The 24,636-nt window shown below is 52.8% G+C and overlaps 2 protein-coding genes across 9 annotated transcripts in view; one reads left to right on the top strand and one right to left on the bottom strand.

The window, feature by feature from the left end:
* The window catches only part of Nmt1 (N-myristoyltransferase 1), a 29,538-nt gene extending 29,128 nt beyond the window's left edge, over positions 1-410 (top strand). For all 3 annotated transcript variants that reach the window (XM_015495563.2, XM_048790051.1, XM_048790044.1), the window contains one exon: positions 44-410. In XM_015495563.2, coding sequence (XP_015351049.1) covers positions 44-64 — 21 coding nt within the window. In that variant the 3' untranslated portion in view covers positions 65-410. The remainder of the gene's footprint in view (positions 1-43) is intronic.
* A 2,660-nt stretch (positions 411-3,070) lies between these two features.
* On the bottom strand, positions 3,071-24,630 carry Plcd3 (phospholipase C delta 3). 6 transcript variants are annotated; one of them, XR_007342765.1, is made up of 15 exons: positions 21,025-21,124; positions 14,099-14,260; positions 13,794-14,022; positions 13,255-13,384; positions 12,107-12,335; positions 11,626-11,827; positions 11,303-11,447; positions 10,221-10,373; positions 9,053-9,199; positions 8,795-8,957; positions 7,901-8,017; positions 7,130-7,296; positions 6,738-6,881; positions 6,482-6,631; positions 3,071-6,334 (listed from the first exon to the last, which is right to left on the bottom strand). XR_007342765.1 is itself a non-coding variant. In XM_048790028.1 (15 exons), exons 1-15 carry the CDS (start codon positions 24,506-24,508, stop codon positions 6,246-6,248), a joined length of 2,223 nt encoding a protein of 740 aa, XP_048645985.1. In that variant the 5' UTR covers positions 24,509-24,630; the 3' UTR covers positions 3,071-6,245. The 6 variants fall into 6 exon arrangements, 5 of the variants coding, with proteins under 5 accessions (XP_048645985.1, XP_048645996.1, XP_048645989.1 ...); XM_048790028.1 differs by lacking the exon at positions 21,025-21,124 and adding an exon at positions 24,505-24,630 and having other exon boundaries at positions 6,746-6,881; XM_048790039.1 differs by lacking the exon at positions 21,025-21,124 and adding an exon at positions 24,505-24,630 and having other exon boundaries at positions 6,746-6,881; positions 8,795-8,945.
* Positions 24,631-24,636: the final 6 nt, after the last annotated feature.

Raw genomic sequence — 24,636 nt, 5'->3', positions numbered from 1 at the left:
GGGCACTGTCAACTCAATTCTGCCTCTCCCTGTTGACTCTTAGGTCGGGCTGGTGTTACAGTAACCAGTTGCCAGTGAGATTTTGGATAAAGCCACTGAGAATTCAAACCAGGAAATGGAACCCTACCACTTGTTGGTCTAATTTTCACAAACGTGAGAATCCCTGGCAAAGGGAACAGAACTGAACCGGCTTTACCAAACCGCCAGTGAACTTGACAATTGTATTGCAATGGCGTAGGCTGCGTGAAGTCACTTCTGGCCGTGTCTCTGGTCTCCCTGTTTTCCACTTAATCACATCCTCATGCAGCCGTGATCAAGGGAATGTAACTGCTGAAAACTAGCTTGCGATTGGCATATTATGGAGTTAACGGGTGAATAATAAAAGTATATATATATTATATATATATAAATATTTTAAATATCTTTCATGTTCCAAATGTGCGAGGATGTTTGGTCTCTAATGAAAAGCTGAATCCAGTCATTCCTTAAAATTAGAACCCAGGGACAGTGGCAGACAGACATGTTGGCACAGTTTCTTCCTTCAGAGGCTTTTTTCGGGGGAGCAGGAAAAAGAGGATCTAGGGAACTTTATTCCATTTCCCTTTGGAATCAGCTACAGTGACTGACTGGCTTTGAGCAGGGAGGGAAGGTGAAGGGACTCTGCCAGCTCTAGAGGACTCGTATGTCACAGGCTGGCAGGTGCAGCTGGGTGAAGCTGTGTTCTAATACTGAGCAGTGGGGACAATCATGAAAGCAGGTTTCATTCATTGAGTCCCTTCTTCCTTCCCCTTGACCTGCTCCCTGTAGGAGATCATCCTGTCAAGAGCTCTTGTTGCCAGCCTTGCAGGGATGCATCCCCTGTGAGACTTTTCCTTTCTATGACTGGGGTGACTGGCAGTTTGAAGGGGACCTTAAACCTCCTTGTAGTGTCTGGAACTTGGTAGAGACCATATCAGTGCAAACCGTGCTTAGCTCATCTCAGAGATCCAAGAGTAAGCACCCTGCTATCCCCAGGGTGGCTGGGCAGGGATGGCATGGGGCCAATACCCAGACTCCTTCAGCTACCAGCCCCTGGCCTGTGCCTTCTTCAGCCCACTAGCCATTTCTTGCTGTGTCTTTTTTAGGAAACACAACCTACAGTGGCAGCAAGAGGTGGTGATTAGAGGCAGATATTGGCCACAGAAATGGTTTCCATGTAGCCATTGTCTGCGTCTAATTTTCACTGATGCTATTTTGTGGATTTTTGTGGTGGTTGTGATAGATGCTGCCAGTTTCTCCAAAAGTGATCAAGCCCCTGGTCACATGGCTGTCCACGTAGACATTCTTCAGTGGTGTTGAGCCAAGTGGCCTGTGGAAGATTGGGCTGTGGAACCGTCAGCAGCCCACACCCAGCTTCCACATAAATTGCTCTAGGAAAAAGTCCTGGGTAGACAGCATAATGTGTGGCGGGGGGATTTCTTGCTGCTTTCACCTCTTGGCCTCTTGTAGGGAGCCTTAGCCAGGAGCTAGACTTAGCGTCAGTGCACAAACTGAAGCCATTCTGTAGGACAACAGAGGTTTGCTTCAAGCCATGGGTTTTTGTGTGGTTTGCCAGAACCTAATTCTGCAACGTCTCCAAAACTGGAGGAAATTGTTTGCTGGGGATGGGAGCTGTGCCACCGTGGGAGTGCCGTCTGCTCTCTGCAGACTACTGCTGCAGTTCCACTGTGGTGGATTTTTATCAGGTTTCTAGGGGCTCCCTTCTTCCCACTATCCTGTGCTGCAAACTGCAGGCACCAGCAAAAGTGGCTGACCTTTGACTCCTTGACTCCAAGATACCCAGACCAAAGAAGCTGCCATTCTTGGTGTGAAGCATACTGAATCTCACAGACAGGAGGAGTCGGAGAGGTGGAGGCTTGCCTTCCAGCCTTGCAGACAGTAGACACAGTGCCCCAAGTGCCAGAGCATTTAACCTGGATCAGACCCCTCAGATGTCAAAGAACAAAGTATTCAGGTCTTTCCTACCTAGAGGAGACTTAGAATGTTGGAAAGATGCCCTGTCTTAATCTTGATCAGTTCTGAGCCAAGTCCCAGCTCAAGTTGCCCCTAAGATTTGAGTGAGCTTTGCTTTGGTTGACCTGGTCATGGAATGGGAATATTGAGTCCCCAGTGGCTGCTCTGGAAGAAACAGATCTCTTGGCAAAGACTCCAGCTTCTCCCTCCCCAAAACCAGGTCACTTGCTCCTGGGACTCGGCTGTTTTCCCCTGGTGGGGACCCGTCCAAGTCTGCAGGAGACAGCTCAGGGCTACTGTTGAGTTTCATTTCTGTCTAAACTGACCCTGGGTTCTTCACTCAACCCCTTCTGGAATTTGAGGCCAGGGAGCATCATCATCAGAGGAGAGGTTCAGGACCTCCTATAGGAGCCTTGGTGGCACCATGACTGACTTGAACCAAACAAGGGAAGGACAGCGCCTCCAAGCTGACCTGCTCAGGCAGCCATGTTGGAAAACCTCTCTGGGCCTGGCCACCACCTTCTGCCACCTAGTCCTCCTGGCTGCCGTATTCTGAAGATGACCTTTACCTCCTGTCTCTGGATTGACTCTATTTGACCTTGGACTCCGTCTCTGTAGGGAGAGAGCCGGATAGAAAGGAGGCCTTAACTCTGGATTGGGGCCTACATAAGGCTCATTTTCCCCACACGTGCCTATTTCTGAAGATGCTGATGTCTGAAGGCTGGCCCACACCAAGCTACTCCAACACCCTTTTTTAATGAAAAATTTCAGGCCTTGCCTACAACTAACTGCCATTGCCTACAACTTACTGGGTCTCTGAAGAACAAAGACAGATATCTCATGGTCTAGAATTCTTTCCCCAAAGATGACGAGCATTTAACTAACCTGAGGCCTTGGACAGTTCCATAGAACTGTGATCTAGGACTGTCAGGTCAGGGAAGGAGGCAGGAGTGTCTGTTGGAGGCAACCTTCTTGAGGCCTGGCCTCCCTGCCCCAGAATCAGAGAGACCCAAGGCCTCACTTTTGCCTAGCAGTAAAGCAAAGGCAGACCTACAAATAGACTGTACCAGGGTGAGGCTATTTAGGACAGTTTCATTTAATTAAACTCAAAAACATTGACTGGCTGGCAGGCAGGGCTGCATCTGGGAACAGAGAGGGCAAGCTTCACCTTTTTGTCTTGGCTTTTCTTGGGCTGTAGGGGGCATCCATTTCCAGGGTGGGGAAGAAATACCAAATGCATTGTTGTTCTGCTCAGTACATCTCACTTGTTTCTAATAAAAGAAGCAGCTGAATAAATCAATCTGCCCTCCTGGTATTCCTCTGGTCAGCAGGTGGCAGTAAAACAGATGAATCATGGGGCTGGGCTAGAGCAAGGGTGATAATAAAGACCCCCAGGAACCATGATACTAGGCCAGGTTTGGAAGACCTTCTTCCAGCACATACTTGGCTCTTCTCACCACTAGAGAGGAACCAGGACAGAGCCAGGTTCTCCAGAGGAGTAACGGCATAAGAGCATCAAGCAGCTTGGTAGAGTCAGTCAGAGTGGCTTCTCACAGGAGGATACAGGCACTACACCCTGCCAGAATGTCAGGATACCACATCCCCTCATGGGACACAAACTGAGTGGCTCTATTGAGCTATGAGGGGCATGCCTCCCCAACTCTGGTGTTGCTAGGGATGAAACCCAGGGCCTTACTCATGCTGGATAGGAGCTCTACCACTGAGCCCACCAGGGATGCTTTTTAAATGTGACATTGCTAGGATCCAAGAACTGCATTTAGAATTCCCCATCCCATCCCCCAGTTCTTGTCCTTTGGAGCTTTTCCATTCCCTCATCCCATGATCTTCTCCAGCTCCCCATGGCTGTTATCTCCAAGTTCTTTCCAGGGAACTGAGAAGACATAAGAGCTGCCTAATCCTCATTCCTATGCCCTTACCTTGTATCCCAGGCCTTGCCCATGACCAGGTCACTCTGTTTCTCCAATCTCATCCCTTATTCCTGCCCTGAGCTTTGGCTAGAAGAATACAGCCCTATGGGTGGTCTCCAGGGACTTCCAAGAATAAAGTTGATTTCAGCCAGGCACGGTGGTACATGCCTATAATCCCAGTGGCTCAGGAGGATCACGAGTTCAAAGCCAGCCTCAGCAATGGCAACACATTTAGCAACTCAGTGAGACCCTGTCTCTAAATAAGACACAAAATAGGCTGGGGATTTTGCCCAGTGGTTGAATACCCCTGCCCCCCAAAAAAAGAATAAAGCTGATTTCTTCTTTGCTTCCACCATTCATATTTGTTCAGTTCCTGTCACCTTCCTAGCCTTAGGGACTGGCCCTTTCAATGTGGTTTCCCAGCTCTGGGCTCTTGTCCTAGCTGTCAACCCTTCCTTTTACAACACCAAACCAGAGACAAGAAGCAGGATGGGGGCTCAGCCCTGGGCCTGTGCATGCCAGGCCCTGAACAGAACTGTCCCCCCTGTAGACCAAACTGGATTTGGTCTCAGATTTGGCACCCTGGGTTGTAAGTTGGCTATCTGGTCTTCCTGACAGCTGTGTGCACCAGTCCCTGGCCCATCCATTCTGGGCACCTTCAGATTCTGGTCATCCTCTTTCAGATACTCCAATTTATCAGAACCGAACTCCTCTCCTATTAAGAACCAGGAGCAGGCTGGTCATGGTGGCATACACCTGTAATCCCAGTGACTTGGAAGCTAAGGCAGGAGGATCACAAGTTCGAGGCCAGCCCCAGCAGTTAGGGAGGACCTAAGCAACTTAGTGAAATCCTGTCTCAAAATGAAAAATAAAAAGGGCTGGGGATGTGGCCCAGGGTAAAGTATCGGGGGCACTCCTGGGGTTGAAGGGAGGTAGAGACTGGCCTAGCCTTGGGTTTTGGTTCCTATAGGCCTTGGGGCCAATTCAAGGCCTAGCCCAACCCACCCTGTGGAAACCACCTTCCTGACTGCCCTTGTCCGGTACTGGTGATGTTGCCTGGTGGAAACTAAAATACCACAGCTCCACAGTCCCATAAACTCCTTCTTTTGACAGGCGTGAGCCCCAGGTTTTATCTGGATCCTGTCCTCCGGTATATTGCTTCCTCTCCCAGCATTGTTACAGAGGTGGCCTAGAGCGCTGCCACTTTCCACACTTTCATTTGTGAGGCCGTTTGCCTGTTCTTGGGGTATGCTCAACTGAGCAGATGGGTCCTGAACCCAGCTGAGCCTGGAAAGTGGGGTTCCCTCAGAGTACTGCCCTGTGCCCCATTTAAGGCCACTGGTATGTGGTAGGGGAGTGGGGTGACCTTGTGAATTAGTGTCTTCAGACAGATTTGTGATACTCGAAGCAGCTTTTAAGTCAAGCGCAGCGGTCAGAGCTATTTTGAGCCATGGCATCTCCCACAGCCACTCCAGGCTATCTTAGACAATCCAAGCCCTGCTGGGGCTCTCGCTGCAGCCGTCCCTCGGGGCCAGTGTTGTGGTTCAGAGGTGCTGTGGCATGGGGGTGGTAAGGGAAACTTGCTTCTTTATTTTTCAAAACAGACACTCTCCCTGCCCTCTCCAAGGCTTTTTTGTTTGTTTGTTTTTTAATAGTTTTTTAGTGGTCCTGAGGATTAAACCCAGGGCCTCGCACATGCTAGGCGAGCGCTCTCCACTGAGCTACAGCCCCAGCCCCTCTCCAGGGCTCTTCTGTGACAAGTCACAAACCTACTGCCAGGTTTCCCCAGGGCTCCACCTCAACACTCCCTTCTTGCTCCAGGAAGTGAAGCCAAGGGAGGAGAAGCTCAGGTTGGAGAGCAGGAGGAGGCAGCCAGGAAAGCCTGGGGGCCGGAGGGCTTTAGGGTAGGCTAATGCCTGGGGTGGGGGATAGGGGGACAGCTCTGTGGGGCAGATGGCCCTGCCAGAGGTCAGAAGAGCTGAGGGCTTAAAGGTGTCCTGCTTCCCAAGTCTCCTGACAGCTACAGGCCTGCCTTCTTATAAGTCATGATGAGGATGTGGGCTGAGGACCAGAGGAGCTGGAGCCATCTCAAGACCCCAGGGTTGGAGCCCACTGATGTCAAGTGAGCGTCTTAAGGGCACAGATCCCCTGCTAGTGGCCCAGGAGGGGCCGGGTAGCCATCAGACTCAGTGAAGTCAGCAGCTGCTGAGCCGGCCAGGTGGGAGCGCTGGAGGGACTGTTGCTCCCACTAGTCCTCGCTCTGGGGGAAGAGAGGGCTCTGTGCAGACTGGTACCCACAGAACCCTGGAGTGGTCCTTTAGTCCTTCAGGAGCGCTGGATGTGGATGTGGACAAAAAGCGTGGCAGGGGACAGTGATGCCCCATCCTTGGAAAGCAGGTGGATGTGGCGGTACCCTGTAGGGACAGCAGCCAGGCATCAGATCCTTGGACCCAACTCCTGCCTGGTTCAGGGAGGGCCACATGGGGAAGTCAAGGGTCAAAGGTGAACAGGGCTTGAGGCTGGGACTCCATCCAGTTCCATCCCTACCGGCTTCCACCAACCTTGCTTCAGGCTGTTGAGAGGCAGTGTAAACTGGCCCACAAAGTCATTGGGGGAGGTGGTATCATAATCTTCTACCACAAACCGCACCAGCACCAGCTCTGGGGCCCGCAGCTGGAACTGCAGGGTCTGGCCCCAGAGGGGATTGAAACCTAGGGCACAGGTGTAGTTATCAGGGCCCAGTTGGCCCTAGGGCCTGCCCTGTGCCTCCCTCCTCTGCTGTTTGTGTCTGTCCCCCACTCCCACCCATGGGCCCACCTGCCCACCATTATTGAGCACATAGCTGGTCTCCTTCCGAGCACAGTCTGTGGGCACCCCATGGATCTCCACACGCACCAGGGGGTCCACAATGGAGCTGGGCTTCTCAGCATTCAGCTTGGGCAGCTGCTGGGCAGTTAGTACCTGGGGAAGGGAGGCAGGGAGCTTTGACCGGGCCCCTAACGGGGCCATGCCCACTCCTGCTCCCCTGCCAGGACAGGAAGCCTCTGGCCCTATCTGCATGCGAGCCAACCGTGCCTGTGTGGACACAGACACTCAGGCTACTCTCACACCAGGCCGGCCCTGGCCTCCTGTGTCTTCCTCTACTTCCGACTGGTGCCTCTCCAGAATGAGCCCTGACCCCAGGCTGGATTTTGGTCCATGCTGCTGACCTGGACTGTTAGAGTAGTTCTGGGAGGTCCAGGGCATTCGGGGTCAAAGGTTGTGTCAGGTTGCCGTAGACAGGCAGGTTTCAGGACATAGCCACACCGCCCATTGATGAGGAAGCGCCCTTCATTGAGGTCCATCTCATAACCTGGTGTCTGGAAGTTCAGGGCCACTGTGGACAAACAGGATTAAGCAGGGGCTTTTAGTGGCCCTCTCCTCACTGCCCAGTTTCAGGTGACTTGGCTAGAAAGGACACAGCTCTTTGCACAGAGGCCCAGCATCCTACTGTCTGGTCAGAGATATCTGCCCCCATCATGACTTGCAGGAAGGGGGTCATAGCAGCCAGGGGACCCAACCCTACTGTCACCTATACCTTCTCCCTGCTATCTCTCAAGTCTGGATGGTGGGGCTGGGCTGAGATGCTAGAAAGGTCCCCACTCTCAGGGCTAGGCCTGGGTCAGAATCAGGGCCTGAGAAGTCCTGGGGTTTCCATAACTAGCCCCAAAGGGACCATGCTACCCTCCTTTGGCAGGACTCGGTGTCCCCCAGAGCCCAACCCTGTCAGTCTTGACTTAGTAGGGCTGCCAGGTGTGTGTGCCCACACTTTTAAATTTCTAAAATTATAGAAACAGCTTTTAAAATAATTGTTGTTAACAGGATGCATATTTCTATCTTCTGGAAGGCTATGTGGCCCCCTCCCGTGGCTGCCCAGAGGCTACACCTACCTAATGGCATCTGACTGCCCCACTCCTGTGGCCCCCATGGCCCCTACTCACCCAGCTGACAGCCTGAGTTCCACATCTCCTGGGGGTTGTAGTTGGCCGAGTTCATCCGCAGACCCAATGGATACACACGGGTCAGCTGGCGAGCATTGTGTCTGACAAAGCTGTTCCCTAGGGCAGAGTTTGGGCCAAGACTGTGACAGACTCTGGGGGTGTCCTTGCCCAGTGCCTGTAGCCTCCTGGAAACAGAGGCTGAACTCCCCCAATCCCAGCTTCCCACTCCCCTCTGACCTAGAGTGAGAGGGAACTCAGGAGGCTGCTGAAAGCCAAACAGGCAGGGACACAGCCTGGTACTACAGCCCCAACCCATAATTCCCACATTCCTGACTCCCTCGTGGAACACCTGGCCCCAGGCTGATCCCCTGCCACTCATCACTCATCCTGCCCACATCCTCCAGCCACACTCTGGGTTCCTGGAACCTTCCATAGGTCATGCCTCTGGGCCTATGTACAACCTGTTCCTCCTGTCTGGAAATTCCTTCCCCTCTTCCCCAGGCTGCTTCCTCCTCGCCCTTCAGGTGAGGTATCTTCTCAAGCTTCACCTGCTCCCAAAAGACTTCTCTGATCTCACCCACTCGGGTCGGACTTCCCCAGCCCCCGTGATGGCCTGACTGACTACCCATCTATGTTTAGCTTACTACCGGGCTGTGAGCTCTATGAAGGCAGACACAGGCCCTCTCCCGCTCGTGGCTCTCTCCTCCATCCACACCTGGCTCCATGCTGGGCCCTCATTCCCTGAATAGAGCCCCTCTCTGGGGTCCAGATCTCTTATGGCCCCCACAGTCTTCTCAATCTCTTCAGACCAATTTCAGGATACCCCCTGACCCTCCAGAGCCTGCAGGGTCCTACCACCCTCCTGCCAGGAGACACCGAATCTCCAGCTCCTACCTGCCTCCCGGATGAACTTCTTGGCCTTGCGCTCACTGAGGGAGCTGACCTGGTAGGGCTGGGGTGGTCCAGGGCCAGGGTTCAGGGTCCGCAGGCGGGTGGCCCAGCAGTACACAGCCAGGGCTGACAGCTCTGGGGAGATCTGCTTGGCCTGGAAGACCAGCTGTAGTGGGGGCCCCTGGCTGGAGCCCCCTAGTGCCACCTCCCCATCCCAACCTCAGCCCTTGCCAGTCCACTGGTCCACCCAGGATGGCTCACCTTCCGTCTCTGCTCTGCAACCTCTGCGGCTTCTTCCCCCTCCTCTTCCTCCTCTTCCTCCTCCTCCCTGTCTGATAAAATTCGGCCATCCTCCATGTGTGCAGCTGGTAGCTTCTTCCCCTTCACCAGGACCCGGCCTTTCAGCTTCTATAGAGGACAATATGGACAGGTGAAGCCCTCTGGCCCCTCACAGCAGCTGGTGGTCAGCCATTCAGCCACCACTGAGACTGATAGGGTTGGGCACAGGAAGGAGACAGGTGAGCGATGTGGCTAATAGGAAAAAATAAGGAATAACCTACGAGGCCATCAATAGGTACAGCTAATAGGGTGCCTCCCTCCATCAGAATACCACGCAGCAGCAGATACAAACAGGACAGCTAAGGCCTGAAAGGGAAGGGATCCTCTTCCAAATGGATCTTTCAAGAAAGAAGTGAGCAGAACATGTAATGACATGAGCCTTTTTGTGTAACATTTAAAAGAGAAGTTATATACATAGGTGTGTATGCACGTGAATATTCTGGAAGGATTGTGGAATAGAATGGAGTGAGCCTGAGTAGAAGACGACCCATTTTTTCATTGTATACCCTTTGTATAGTTTGGTTTTTCTTTTACCCTATGTATGTTATTTTCATACTAATAACAAAATCAAATCTCACCCACACACAAAGGTGAGTCAACATTCCTACATATTTGGCACTGGGAGGAAGAAAAGAATCTGTCAGAAGCTGTAAAGGTTACACGTCCTAAGAGAGCAGATCAGATGCTCTGGGGCTTGGGGGAAGGGAGGAAGGCCTCTGGCCAGAGGGCTGAGGAGGCTCCTAAGGTCCAGGGAAGGGCGGGGGACGCTGGGCTGGAATTCTAAGCAGGTGGCGCTTGGTGAGTGCAGGTGGCTGGGACTCTGTGGGCAGAGACACAAAGCTGGGCAGGGCAGCACCCGGTGAGGAGGGCTCTGAGTAAGCTAAGGGATGGGTTGTGTCTAATCCGACATGGAGAGCTAGAGCCCAGCACAGGGACAGATGAGTGGCAGGTATCAGGTGACCCGAGAAACAGGGAAAGGTTAAAGCAGAAGTGAGGGGTCCTGAACCAGAGAGGTGACATGAGCAGGGCTGGGTGGTGGACACCAGTCAGACCCTCCTCCCTCCCAGGCTGGGGGTTCTGGGAGCTTCACCTCTGGTGACGGCAGCTCCTCAGGATTCTGGGAGTCTAGCGCCTGCATCACCAGCATGTCTCCCAGGATGGTTCGAAGGTGGCGAGCCATGGCAGCCTGCTGCTCCAGCCCACAGTGGTTCTCAAGGGACAGGATGACAGGGTATGGGGACAACTGGGAAGCAAGAAGAGCAGCTGCTTAGAGCCACTGATTCTCCCTCAGTCACTACCTTTCCTCTACATCTAGCCCCCAACTCCTTTAGGACAGGAAGGCAAAGGCAGAGCTCTGGAGAACCCGTGTAGAGGGATCAAATCCATGGGAAGTGGGACACATGGGGCCAGTATGTATCAGCAGACCAGTTAGATCTGTGCCTCGGGGAAGGGGTGGACAGTCTGGGACACTGAGGGCAACTGCAGGAATGGAGTTCTTTTATAAATGCTCTGTGCGTCCATGACATTTACTGTGTCAACTATATTGCAATGTCCCACCATTACTTGATAGGACCGTATAACTTGATTTTTTTTTTTTTTTTTTTTTTTTTTTTTTGGTGCTGAGGCTTGATCCCAGAGGTGCTCCACCCCTGAGCATGTCCCCAGCCCTGAGGTCTGTATATCTTGGAGTTGCAATACTATGTAGATGCTACTCTGAGATTCTCCTATGGCTTACTCTTTGGAAGTCATGATTAAAATTCTCTTTCCTACCCTCAAGGTTTTCTTTTTCTTTTTTGGTACCGGGGATTGAACCTAGGGGTGTTTAACCCCTGAGCCACATCCCCAACCCTTTTTAATTTTTTTTTTTTGAGACAGAGTCTTACTAAGTTGCTGAAGCTGTCCTCAAACTGGCAATTCTCCTGTCTCAGCTACCCTAGTTGCTGGCCCCAAGGTTTCTTCTGGAAATTTCGTGATGTTAATACATGCGTTAACCGTGAAGGTAGGAGGAGGGAGCACTGAGTCCAGCTTTATTCTTTCCCATTGGCCAGTTTTCCCAGCAGCACTTGGTGAATAAGCGGCTCTCTAGACAGGGACTAAGGGTAGCTAGTGTATGAATGGGGTGAGGGTCACTGGGAAGGCTCTGGGGCTGGGTATGGGGTCCTAAGGGCTCACCACGAAGGCATGGTCACGCACGGCTTGGATCACGTCTCGGAAGAGGATCTTGGAGGTGAGTGTGTGGCCATGGTAGATGACAGGCTCCCCTCCTGGGCCTTCCCAACAGTCCAGTTCCACACAGCGGCATCCCTGGGCAAAGGCCCTGGATAGACACATGGATGGGCAAGGTGTTGTGTGGATGCCATAGAGCCAGGCAACAGTCAGGCTGAGCCAGGGAGGTACCTGGAAGCCCAGCATAGGGGTTGAGCCCCATATCCCTCCCTAAGCTGGGCTCCCAAATGTGTTGACCCCCCCCAACATAGGCCTCCGTGCTGCAGTACCTAACATAGGCCTCTGTGCTGCTGGGCCCCCCAATCTGAGAGTCAGTCAGATAAGTATTGTGAGAAGAGGAGATGAAATAGTGGGCAAGAGGCTGGCCCATATCCTGGAACACACACGTGTGAGCCATGTCCAGGGCAGCCCCCTCGGGTGACAGCAGGTACATCATAAAGCCATCCAGTGTCATCAGCTCATGCTGCTTGGCTACAGAAAAGGGCAGGAAAGAGCATTAGGCCATAGGGGCTTCAGTGTCCAGACCCAAATACCCCTGTAATAACAACTAGAGCACCTACTGACTAGACTGCAGACACATGCCATTTAGTCTTCCACCACACCCTGTGAGGCAGACACATTATAATGCCAGGATACAGATGTGCAGTCTGAGTCTGCGAGTCAAGGTGACCTGCCCGAGATGGCAGAGCCCCTTGGCTGGGAACCCAGAGCGGTCAGGGAGCGAGACTGGGCTGAGCTCCCCAAACCCACCTGTCTCATTGAGTTCATAGGTCTGGATGAGCTGCTGGGCACGGGCCAGGGTGGCGCCATCCTCACCCTGGTCCTCCAGGAACTCCAGTAGCTCAGGGGCACTCAGCACACGGTCCTCGCCTGAGTATCGACTGAAGATCTCCTCCAACTCCGGGCGCTTCAGCAGCCGCCGCAGGAACTCCTCAATTTCAGCTCCCTCCAGGCGCTCATTGTTGGAATGGTCACACTCCTGGAGAGCCAGGATGGGAGGATACTCAACAAAAGCCACATGGAAGGAGGACTTGACCCCACTGTCCCACCCCAAGACCCATCTCAGCTGGGAAGGCAATGATCCCCATTCCACAGGTGGAGAAACTAAGAGCAAGGCTCTGGTCACACAGCCAGGGAACTGCAGAGTAGCAGGGTCTTGGGTTCAGTGTCTCTCCCCAAGATGTGGGAGGAAAAATAATGATCCTGGGGCAGGGCTCAGCCCTGGTGCCACAGGGCCCCTCCAGGTGCACATACAACCATAACCATCACCACACTCACACACTCACACTTGGGGAGTGTGCAATAAGTGAAAATTCGCAGAGTAGTTCAGGTGCAGTGTTGGGCTATAGATAGGTGCCACAGGCTCTCTTATCTTCTAGAGTCACAGTTTGGTCACAGCCCCTACACAGGTGTCTGCTGTGTGCCCTGATCACTTCCACACATGGACAGCTACCCCAGTGTGCCCTGAGACAGTGTTCCCACACAGGCACGTGTGGAGGGGCCACACATGCCTCAGTGCAGGGTCCTACATGGAGGAGGGTGTGTGCGCCCAGGTGTCTGCAAACCAACTCCCGCCTGTGCTCCTGTGTCTAAGCCACACATGGTTACAGGTACAAAGGCGCCCTGCAGGCTGAGACATGAAAGCAGCTTTGAGGGCTAGGCACTTCAGAGGGCTAGGGCAGTGCCACCCAACCCTGGGCTCTGCCTGAGGATGAGAAAAGTTCTGGTTCACCACTCCTAGTCCCATCCTGGCCCAGTGGCCAGGGGGAGGGGAAAGAGTAACTAGGCCCAGATGTTGCTTTTCTGCAGGGAGAGCAGACTCCCTCTAAAAAAGCCACAGCAGGGAGGGGTGCTGGGACCAGCAGAGTGGTGGCAGAGCCTGAGGGGCCAGGGTTCACCTTGAAGAGGCGGTAGGCATACATGTCATTCATGTCCACGTTGACCATCCTGAGGAGGCTCTTGATTTCCTTGAAGCTCATCTTACTATCCTGATTCGAGTCTGCCCGGTGCAGGTAGGAGTGGATCCAGGTGTGGGTGCTCAGGAAATACCAGCAACAGACTGGGTCCCCCCCTCAGTGGCAGGCAACTGACCCATAACTCACCACCGCCTGGGTCTGGGGGCTCTGGGGTACAGACTTCACTTTCTAGCCAGCCTGTGGACTCCCTGATCTCTGTAGCAATGTCTTCTGCATGGGACTTGGGCTCCCCAAACCAGAAGGCGTCTCCACCTTTAAAAGGTCCTTCATCCTCCCTGAGGAGGGGCACTGCCTTCCTCCTTGGTGGCAACTCAGCCCAAGCCAGGCCAGGGTGAGTGTCCCCACTCAGTTCCAAAGACTAGAGGCCCTATCTCAGACCTAAATAAAGGCAGGACCATGGCTTCCTTGGGGACTGGGGCTCCCTAAGGGACCGGTCCTCCCTTCCAGCACCAGCAGGATATTGGTCAAGCCGCTCGCGCTGGCTCATAGCATCGAGGCGCGCGCGCAGCTTGGCCAGGCCACGCACCCAGCGCTGGGCCTCCTCGGCGGTGGGTGCCGCCAGGTCCAGGTTCTTGCGGCGACCTTTGAAGGCGATGGTGAGGCAGCGCGCAGGTGCGAAGGCGCCCCCATAGCGCCGCAGGCCCTCGGACTGGTGCCCCTCGCGGACAGCCTCGATGTGCTGTACGAAGACTGCGGGCAAGCGGGGTCAGGTGGTGCCCGAGACCGTCCCCGCCGCCCACCGGGTGCCACCCCCTGGCCTGCTCACAGATGTGCTGCGATGGCGCACGAGGGATGCGCCTCTGGAACCACACGCTCAGGCCGTCCTCCTGCAGCCGGTACAGCCGCTCCTTGTGCCACGTGCGTGAGCGGATCTTGCAGAGCCGGGAGCCCCGCAGCATGGCGCGCACGTCCTCGTCCTCCGTCAGGCCTGCGGGGAGGGACCTGGAACGTTGGACCCGGCCAGGCAGCGTCCCGGCCAGAAGCTCCCACCTGCCTCTCCCCAGCTGGTCCGCTCGGTCTTCCTTCCCTCTCTCTTGAGCCCTGTCAGTGAGCTTCCCTGACCCTCTTTTCATTCTAACAAGTCGCCATCACTGCACTTGGCTTTCGGCTTTGAGGCCCCAAACACCGCCCATCATCCTCCCTTCTGAGCAGGGGCCTCTGCAATCCCTGAGCACATAACAACCTTCAGGCAGTGCCTGGGACACTAAAGGTCACCCTTTTTGCTACTACTTTTTTTTTTTTTAAATATATTTTTTTAATTGTAGATGGACACAACACATTTACTTTTTTTTAATTTATTTTGATACGGTGCTGAAGATTGAACCCAGTGCCTCACACATGCCAGGCAAGGACTCTACCACTGAGCCACAACCCCAGCCCCTTTGCTACCACTCTATCAAAGCCTTAAAGCCCAGAATCTGCCACCAGTAGCAAGTTCCTTGATGCGAAACTAGTGGCCATTAGGAAAATAGTCTATCTAATCTAAATCTCTCTTGCTACAACCCAAGCTTCTCACTTTTGCCTTCCCAAGACAAGGGAGGATAGCAGAGGCCATCTGTCACTAGAGACACAGACCAACAACCCCAGAACCATCCCTGCCTGGCTGATCTCCAGGTACCAGGGAACCACTGCACTACACTGTCCTGCTCTGCCCTCTTCTTCCTCTCACTGCTGCAGCCACCCTGGGCTGTGAGAGGTGGTAAAAGAGCAGAATTTAAATTCAGGGGTCTGGGGCAGGAGGTCCCAACTCTGTTACCTTCCGGTTACCCAGCCCTGGTGGCATTAACCTGTGACTGCTCTAAGCCTCGTGTTCTCCACTTATAAAATGGGAACCACAATAATACCTATTGCAAAATCCAAAATTTAGTAAAAAAAAAATCCAAAACTCAGGGCTCTACGCCCCTGAATACACTGCCTGGCCCTGTGGCGCTGGCTCTGAACCCTCTCAGCATAAGTCCGAAACCAAAGGGTTATGAGCCAGAGGACAATAGGACAAGTGGGAACCAAGCCACAGGAGAGTCCACGCCCTGTGGAGGGAGGGGGACAGCCAGGAGGGATGAGGGCCCAGAGTTTCCAGAGAACGGGAATCTGGACCTGGATGTGAAGCCTCCACATTTTTTAATGTTGGCAACCAAATCAGATTGGAAAAACAAAAAACCAAAATCACTGTGAGCCAAACAAAACTCCACATGCCTCTCTGCCTCCCTTTTTTTTTTTTTGTAAGAAAAAATAACTCAGGATTGAACCCAGGGCCCCTCACACATGCTAGGCAAGCACTCCACCACTTAGCCACGTACCCGGCTCTTCTTTTCAATTTTATTTGGAGACAGGATCTCGCTAAGTTGTTCAGTCTAGCCTCAAATTTGTGATTCTCCTGCTTCAGCCTCCTAAGCATGCACTGGCCACTGTGCCCGGCTCCTTCTTTTAATAAGCTCCAGTTGCAAACTCTGACCTAAGGAATCAGTCTTGGCACAGTGGCACATGCTTGTAATCCCAGCCACTAGGGAAGCTGAGGCAGGAGGATTGTAAATTCAAGGCCAGCTTCAGCAATTTAGCAAGACCCAGTCTCAAAATAAAAAAGAAGGGAGATGTAGCTCAGTGGTAAAGCACCCCTGGATTCAATCTCCAGTACCAAAAAAAAAAAAGGTATAAATCTAATCTAAATCTCTTTGGAGATTTGCATCATCTCTTGGACTGTTTGTGGGATCTTTTTTCTTTCTCTTACTAGTAGCTGAGTCCTTCAAGGAAAGGCTCAGTCCCTCACCTCCTCCAGGAAGGCTTCTTTGATTTGTCCTCAAACGGCAGTTCTCCCTTCCTGACCAAGAGTACCTTTTCCTTTAATTAACCATTAAAAAACAAAAACAAAAAACCCTATATTGTAATTTCAGGGAAATTTATCAGGCTTGAGGGCAGAATGAGGTCTTATTTCCTCCCCAAAGCACTAGCGTTTATAGAAAGGCCTACAGCTGGGGGCTAATTGCACTCTATCCCAGTCCTGCCCAGTCTTTCCTGAGCTCAAGGCAGAGGCTTGACAGGGTTTCTGAGTATTAGCTGAGCATGGAATCACCTGGGGGTGCAGAGACGCTGATACAGCAGGTGTGGGGTACAGCTTGGGCATCTGTATTTAAAAATTTTCCCTTATGGCTTTGAGGGTCACAGAGAAGCAGGATCTCAGGGGCAGGAGAAACCTGCCCTTCTTGTACCCAAGAAAGGGTACCTGCTGGGGCCCTCACAGCTCCAAGAGATTTCTTGGGGACTTGACTTTGACCCTCTGGGTCAGCACCCACTTGCCTGGTCAGGAAAGGGAGGTGGAACTCTCCTCCTCTTTCCATTCAAAGAGCCAGACACCCCCTGCGCTGCAGGCTTCCCACCACACTCAGGCGACCTCTGAATTCTCTCCTGAGAAACAACATGGGGAGCAGGTCAGGGAAACCTGCAGTGCCACTATGACTGGCCCACTCCACCCCCTCAGCCCTGGGAAAGGCTCTGCAGCAAGGCCACCTCCCCTAACCGGCCAGTCCTCCAAGTCTATGGGGGTGGGGAGGGGGCTGGTGAATGACTAAGGCCGGAAATGGAGGTGAGTCACTCAGCTTCTGTTTTGTCCAGAGCTTTCTGCAAACAGGCCACAAAGACAGGCAGCCCATGTGCCAGATGCCCCCTGGCAGGTTTTCACATGGAGCGGGCTGCTACTCCAGGCCTTTGCCCCCAGCTCCCTTGGAGCCTGCTGAGTAGAGAAGAGGGGTAACATTCCAGGCTGCCCACCCAAGTGGCACTGGCCTCTGAATCACATGGTCCCCAAACCTCTCTAACTACACATTAGGTGTGTAGCCAAAGGAAAGGTCGAACAGAATGAGGTTCAACACAGGCTGGGCCTGGGGCTGAGTCCTGGGGCTGGGAGTCTTCTAAACCATGGGCAGTGAGGCTGTCCAGGAGCAAGGGCGGGGCCAGCAGACACAAGAGGCAAGGTCAGCAGGAGGGCCTGGCTTGCTCTCTACTTAGCCACCCAGGAAACATCTGTAGGTCCGTCCAGGCCCAAATTCACAGGTGTTGCCCCAACCTCATTCCTGCCGGCCCTGAACAGGTGCATAAGCCCCCCCACCTCCTCTGTCTGTGGGTTTTCTATCTGACCTGAGGCTAGGCCCAAGGCCACTCTTGACAGAGTGGGTGGAGGAATAATTATGAAATAATAGCAGCAAAAATGAGGGTGAATAGCCAGAAAGTGGGGACAGCCCAACTGTCCATCCCAGATGAATGGATAAGCACAATGTGGCAATATGCACACAACATGTGTGGCTCAGCCTTAGGAAGTCTGAGCCTTAGGAAATCTGACACATGCTGCAATTCAGATGAACCCCCAAAACACAATGCCACATGAAAAAAGCCAGGCGCAAAATGATAAGCAGTGGGTGATTCCACTTATTTGAGGCTCTCAGAAGAGGCAAATTCATAGACAGAAAGTAGAGGTTGCCAGGGGCTGGGGGAGGAAAGAAGGTGGGGGTTACTGCTTAATTATTACAAAGTTTCTGTTTGGGGCTGTATTAAAAGTCTTGGGAATAGGTAATAGTGGTGGTTGCACCTATTATAATTAATGCCTGTGAATTGGCCACATAAAAATGGTTAGAATGGTCAAGTTTATGTTATATCTATTTTATCAGTTTTTTTTTTTAAGCTGGGGATTGACCCAGGGGTGCTTTACCACTAAGCTACATCTGCGGTCCTTTTTATTTTTATTTGTGGTACCAGGGATTGAATCCAGGAGCACTTAACTACTGAGGCACATCCCCAGCCCTTTTAATTTTTTGAGATAGGGTTTTGCTAAGTTGCTGAGGCTAGCTTCGAACTTGTGATCCTCTTGCCTGGGATTACAGGTGTGCACCACAATGCCCAGCACTTTACCCCTATTTTAAACATTTAATAATATACCAGAAACCACTGTATACTTTACTTGTGCGTGTGTGTGTGTGTGTGTGTGTGTATGTGTGTGGTTGGTTGTGTGTGGTGCTGGGGACTGAACCCAGGGCCTTATGCATGGGAGGCAAGCACTCTACCAACTGAGCTATATCCCCAGCCCCACTGCATACTTTAAATGGATGCATAATGTAGTATATGAATTAATCCTGGGGGGGGGGACTGGGACTGAACCCGGGGTGCCCTACCCCTGAGCTTCATCTCCAGCCCTTTTAATTTTTTAAGATTTTGAGACAGGGTCTTGCAAAGTTTCTGTGGCTGGCCTCAAACTTTCCATCATCCCACCACAGTTTCCAGAGTCACTAGGATTATAGGTGTGTGTGACTGTGCCCAGCTCACTGTGGCTAAAGGTCCAATGAATGTTACCTATTACTGTTACTGCTATGTGTCAGGCATTGTCTCATCCATGATTTCAATGATGAAGACTGATTTAGTTTTTGCTGTAAGGTTTGGGATTTGTCTCTCCCCTATCTCTTTCTCATTTTTTGTGTGTGGTGCCAAGGACTGAATTCTAGCACATGCTAGGCAAGCACTTGACCACTGAGCTACACTCAAGTCCATTTCGTTTTTATATTTTGGAAGGGTACTGGGGATTGCACTCAGTGGCACTCAACAACTGAGCCGTTTTTGTATTTTATTTAGAGACAAGGTCTCACTGAGTTGCTTAACGCCTTGACGTTGCTGAGGCTGGCTTTGAACTCATGTTCCTCCTGCCTCAGCATCCTGAGCTGGTAGGAATTCAGGAGTGTGCCATGCGCCTGGCTCATTTTATTTTTTTATTTTGAGAAAGGATCTCACCAAGTTGCTGAGGCTGACTGTGAACTTGTGATCTTTCTGCCTCAGTCTCCCAAATCACTGGGATTATAGGTTTGCCCACTGCATTCAGCATGGATTAATATCTTAATAATAAAAGTTGCTAACCTGGTGCAGTGGCACATGCCTGTAATCCCAGCAACTGAGGAGGCTGAGGCAGGAAGAGCGAAAGTTGGAGGCCAGGTGGGCTTGGGGGCATATGATTGCAATCTTAATGCCTTGGGAGGCTGAGGCAGGAGGATTGAGTTCAAAGCCAGTCTCAGCAACAGAAAGGCGCTAAGCAATTGTCTCTAAATAAAATACAAAATAGGGCTGGAATGTAGCTCAGTGGTTGAGTGCCCCTGAGTTCAATCCCTCGTACAAAAAAAACGAGAGAGAGAGAGAGAGAGAGAGAGAGAGAGAGAGAGAGAGAAAGTAAGTTAGAGGCCAGCTTCACAATTTAGTGAAACCCTGCCTCAAAATAAAATGAAAAACAGGGCTGGGGATGTAGTTCAGAGGTAGAGTGCTCCTGAGTTAAATCCCTTGTACCACAAAAGAAAATTAACAAACAAATAAATAATAACAAAAGCTGCTAAAGAGGCAAAGAACATCTAGCCAACCCCTCTATGGTCACCGGTAGGTGAATGGTAGAGTTCGATCAAGTTGGGAGTTAGAAGAATCTAATCCCAAATGAGAAAAGGCACGAGGCACTCAGTTTAGGGCCTGGCCCATAGTAGGTGCAAACAATAACGAAGACAGGACCTGGGGCAGGCTCTGGAGGTGAGTGGTGCCCCAGGAGGGAAGAGGCAGCTGCCTTCCTCATACCCGGGGGCTCCATACTGGTCCTCTTCTGGACAGGATGAGGTTCCTCCCGCCCACTGAGCCCCAGGGGCTCAGATACCTTCCCTGAGCCCATTGCTCATCTCGGCCCCAGAGAAGCCCATGGCCTAGCATTTCTAACTTTGGCCTTCACCAGGCCCTATGATCTGGGGTCTCTGTCGTTCGCCTAGGTGGCCAGAGCCAACAGCCAGAGACTGCCTCAATAACCAGGGCAGTCTTAGGAGAGCCACTGAAGCTCAGAGAGGGCAAGCTGTGCACTTGAAAATATTGCAGGTCATCTAAGGCCAGGGTGGGTGCAGAGGTGGCCGTGTAGGGTGCTGGCAGGCCAGCATAGGCCTGGGAAAGTGGCAGGGGCATTGTGTTGTTCTGGGTGTGTAACAGGGGTGGTATGCAGAGGGCAGGGTGTGTAAGGAGGGGTTGGTCTCCAGTCAGGGTATGTGCAAATAGGGGTGTGTGTATGGGGGAAAAGTTGGGGAGGGAAATAGGCAGTGTGTGTGTGAGAGCCAGTGCACACTCAGGAAGGGTGCCCAAGGCTCCTGCAGGAATTCGAGACATGCAGGGAACAGAGTTTGTGCCAAGGCCGAGGGCAGGAAATGAGCAGCGTTTCCTGGTGCCCGGCCCCAGGAAATGCTGGGAGAGGACACGCAGAAGGACAGGTTCCCAAACACCTTCCCACCTTGGCCCCTTAGTCAGCAGGCAGCCCCTGCACGGTAGGTCCCCCTCATTCCAGCTGGCAGCCACACCCAGGCTGGAGGCAGGGAGCACCAGTGTCCACAGCATTCTTGGAAGAATAAACAAAGGCAGGAAGGGTGGGTGGTGCGCCCCCTGAGCATGCCAGCTACATGGAGGTAGCAGCACCTTCCCGGTGGGGCCAGAAGAGGCATGAAGCCTGTTGGTGGCAGAGGTGAGGCTGGTGGCAGGGAAAAGGTGAGGGGGCCACTGGACATGAGAAAGCCAGCCCATGCTTAGGATGCCCCTGCTTAGCCTGGAGGGCTACCCAGCCCTTTCCACCTCCAAGCCAGCACCTACCAGGCTTGGGGGTCACTGTGGAGATCCCCACTTGCCAGCCCCACCAATGACAGTCCCACTCACCCTGCAGGAGACATCCTAGATGGGCCATCGAGAGAGCCCAGGGGTGGGTGCAGACATGGAGAGGACGGAACAGGATTGTGCCTACTCAGTCCTCTGCCCGCTGGGAGGATTAGGGGTCAGGGCGGAGCATCAGGGCACAGGCGCAGACAGGGCTCTGGGGAGCTGGGACTGCTGGATAAAACTCAGGGCAGCAGTTAAATGTGAATTTCAGGAAAACGACAAATGCTTTTTTAGTATAAGCATGTCCCATAGGCTGGGGTGTAGCTCAGTGGTAGAGCACTTGCCTAGCATGTGTGAGGCCCTGGTTGCACCCCCAGCACCACAAAGGAAAACAAACAAAAACAAAAAACCTAGGAGGACCTCTGGAGGTTGGCGGGCCACTTTGGAGACAGCAGCAGCAGGCCCTCGCCAGGTGGAAGCTTCTCTTTCAATTGTCTTAGGAGCCTGGACCGGGGTTCAAATCTCTCAGCTACACCCAGCTTTGAACCTGGGTGAGTTATAGATCCTCTCTGAGCCTCAGCTTCCTTATTTGTAAAAGGAGACTCTGGGTACCGCCTACCTCATATGATTGTGAGCAAAGGTGATTAATACTCCAGGAGCACCTGGTGTTAATTAATATTTATTCATTTGACAACAGAGAGCATCATGGCACCCAGGCTGTGGCACAGGCAGAAGCTCTTAACTGCGCAGTCTTGGGTGGGGGCTTCACTCCTTCCCATTTCAAGTTTCTCACTTGTCACCAAGAAAGGCACTTTCCCACAGGGATGTCAGAGGACTAAGTGGGATCACCAGCAAGGGGTTCCCTAGGCTGTCTTCCCACCTCTGCATATTCCCGGCCAAGCCAGGGCTCAGCCCTGGGCTGGGGATGCTCCCATTGGGGAGGAGGGGAGTCCTCCCTGGTTCGCTTCATTCTCCCTTGTGTGGTCCGAAGAAATATTCTTTCCCTTGGGTCCCTCTGAGCCACTCCCTGCCCTAGTTCCCTGACCTGATCTGAAATAAGATCAGTTCTCTTATCCTAAGGGGTGTGATGAAGGCGGAGGAAGAGCAGGGGGTAGGCTCTTCTTGGGAGGGGCAGAGGCTCTGGTGGTAGTGGAAGCTACTTGTGTGGTAGGCCTAGGCCTTGTCCCCCATGGCCTGAAGCACTAAGCCCCAGGACACCTGGGTCTTGTCTCCACCCTGTCCTTGGGCTCAGTGGGGTTTGATAGGGGCTGTCCCTACAGACCTACTTTCCTCTCAGGGATCACTCAGCAGTCACTCAGCAGGATGAACCAGTGTGAGGAGGGAGGGTGGCCAAGATGACATTCCAATTCTCAACATAGTTCCTGACAGTGTCACCCTTGTGAGGTGCCCAGAGCGCCTGTGCAGCCTTACTCAGATGTTGGGTGCCGAGTTAGGCTAATAATTATGCATCCACTAGCATCCAAGCTCCCTAGGGCAAGTCTCTGTCAACCACTGCTGCAGCCATGGCCAGCACCTGGCCTACTGATGGACAGAGGCAGCCAGGTGTGCAGTGGCCTCAACTATATTTTCCCTTGGCATCCATACCCCCATCAGGGGCTGACTCCACTTCTTTGGCTCCTTGATAGCCCTTGGAGGGTACACTGGCACATGCCTGTAATCCCAGTGGCTCAGGAGGTTGAGACAGGAGGATCACAAGTTCAAAGCCAGCCTCAGCAATTTAGCATGGTCCTGAGCAACTTGGTGAGACCCTGTCTCTAAATAAGATATCAAAAGAGCTGGAGATGTGTTTCAGTGGTTAAGCACCCCTGGGTTCAATCCCTGGTACCAAAACCAACCAACCAAACAAATAAAAACCTTGGCTGTCTTGGCAGTGGATCCCCTTACCATGGCCATGCCTTATCCCCAAATCACACTGCTTTTTAGCCCAGAGAATGGTACCACCTAACCAGAGACGCCTTCCAGACGGCGCATCACAGAGCCCCCTTGTCTACCTAATAGGGGCTTCTTGAACCCACACCCCTGCACTAGCCCAAGTCTGAGCTCCGACACCTTTCCCCAGCTACTCCTCCTATGGGTCCCCTTGTTCCGCCCTGGCTTTCTCCATCCACTGCCATATAACTCCTGCCTGAGAACTTTCTGGGGTTCCTACTGCCTTCCAAATAGGGTCTGTAACTCCACAGGGAGAAGCTGTGAATAGTTTCTCCCCCCCCCACCTGCTTCTCCCTTTTCCATTCCCAATCACCCTCCAGCTTTGGGGTGTAGCAGGGCCCTCACTGGCTCCCTAACATTATATTTACCCCACTCCTTTCTGGGTCTCATTCTTACTTCCACTGTCTGACCTGTTTGCTGATATGCTCAGCTCTCTAGGGGCAGAGCACACAATAAATGCTGGACACATGCATTATTGATGGGAGTGCGTAGGGCAGGTCTTGGCAAATAAAGCAGTGTTCAGATCATAGTCTGTGCCCAATAAATTCAGGTGGAATGAGTGAGAGAAGGGCGCAGTGTTGGAGGGAAGGCAAGGCTGGTAACTGGGACATCTGAATTCTGCCTGAAGATTGGCCCCAGTGTTTCTGGGCTGCCCTGTTTTTCTGCCCTGTCTTTCCCTAGTTCTATGCCTGATCCCTCTGTCACTAACTGCTCTACCAGTGGCAGTTCTCTAGTAAAGTACTTTACTTTTATAAAATGCTCTCATCTATTCCCCCCTTATTATTCAAAGCCCTCACCTCAATAAGTCTCATTTCACCCATACTCTGAGGGTGCCAGTGGTGTGCTGGAGCACAGCCTGGGTGCCCTTCATTCACTATGTGATCCCAAATTCCTTGACCTCTCTGAGTCAGTTTCCTCACCTGTGAAATGAGGATTACACCTCCTACCTCTCGGGAAGGTGCAGAGGATTGTATGATTGCATGTGTAAGTCACCCTGTGTCTGGCTGTTTCTGAAACATGCTTAATATGCCAGTTACATTCCTTCCGAACTAGTGACTTCCCTTAAGTCTGAGCTGGGAACTTGGGCTTTCTGACAGTGTTCTCCCTGGTTACCACAGTCCTGCCAGTACTGTGTCGCTAGAGTTGGAGTTCTCTTGGGAGGCCACTCTCTTTCACAGAACCGGCCTCAGACACCTCATCCTTCCCAAGGGCCGCCAAGAACCCTGGATGTCCTGGGAACCCATAGAAGAGAGCCGGGTGAAGGACACTCCAAACCTTTATCTCCCCCTCCATTTCCCTGTCCCCGGGAACCCCATCCTCGTCCCATGCCCAAATTCACACTCTGGTGACACGCCCCGCGGGCGCCTCCTGGTGGCGAGGACATCCTGGATGCCTGGCTCGGCCAAGGAACCTCGGGTGACCCCAGGTGCGACCCCCAGTTGAGACGGTGCATGCAATCTTCACCATTGCTTCCCAGCCCCATGCCGCCTGGGAATCCCAGAAGTGACTGCCCGGAACATCCCGCTCCTCCCGGAGCGAGCCCAGGGAACAGTCCGAGTCCCCCCTGAACTCCCGCTGCGTGTCACTGACCCATCTTTTTCAGCGCCCGCAGACCGGGCCTCTTGGTGCCGCCGTCCGGAGACGCTGGCGAGGGCTGGAGCGCGAGGGGCGCGGAGACCTGGGCCGGCACCGGAGGCTCCTCAGGCAGGCAGCGGCACCTCC

The sequence above is a fragment of the Marmota marmota genome, unplaced genomic scaffold (assembly GCF_001458135.2).
Source record: "Marmota marmota marmota unplaced genomic scaffold, marMar, whole genome shotgun sequence".
NCBI classification, from domain to species: domain Eukaryota; kingdom Metazoa; phylum Chordata; class Mammalia; order Rodentia; family Sciuridae; genus Marmota; species Marmota marmota.
This window is presented reverse-complemented; position numbering and strand designations above follow the sequence as displayed.

What these genes read in the sequence shown, in the direction of transcription:
- Plcd3 (XM_048790015.1), bottom strand. Translation starts at nt 21,052, where the DNA reads ATGGCCCATCTAGGATGTCTCCTGCAGG. An exon ending in TCTAGGATGTCTCCTGCAGG is followed by an intron (nt 14,261 to 21,024) that starts GTGAGTGGGACT and finishes CCCTCCCCGCAG; the next exon opens with GCCTGACGGAGGACGAGGAC. An exon ending in GAACTACTCTAACAGTCCAG is followed by an intron (nt 6,882 to 7,129) that starts GTCAGCAGCATG and finishes TCCCTTCCCCAG; the next exon opens with GTACTAACTGCCCAGCAGCT.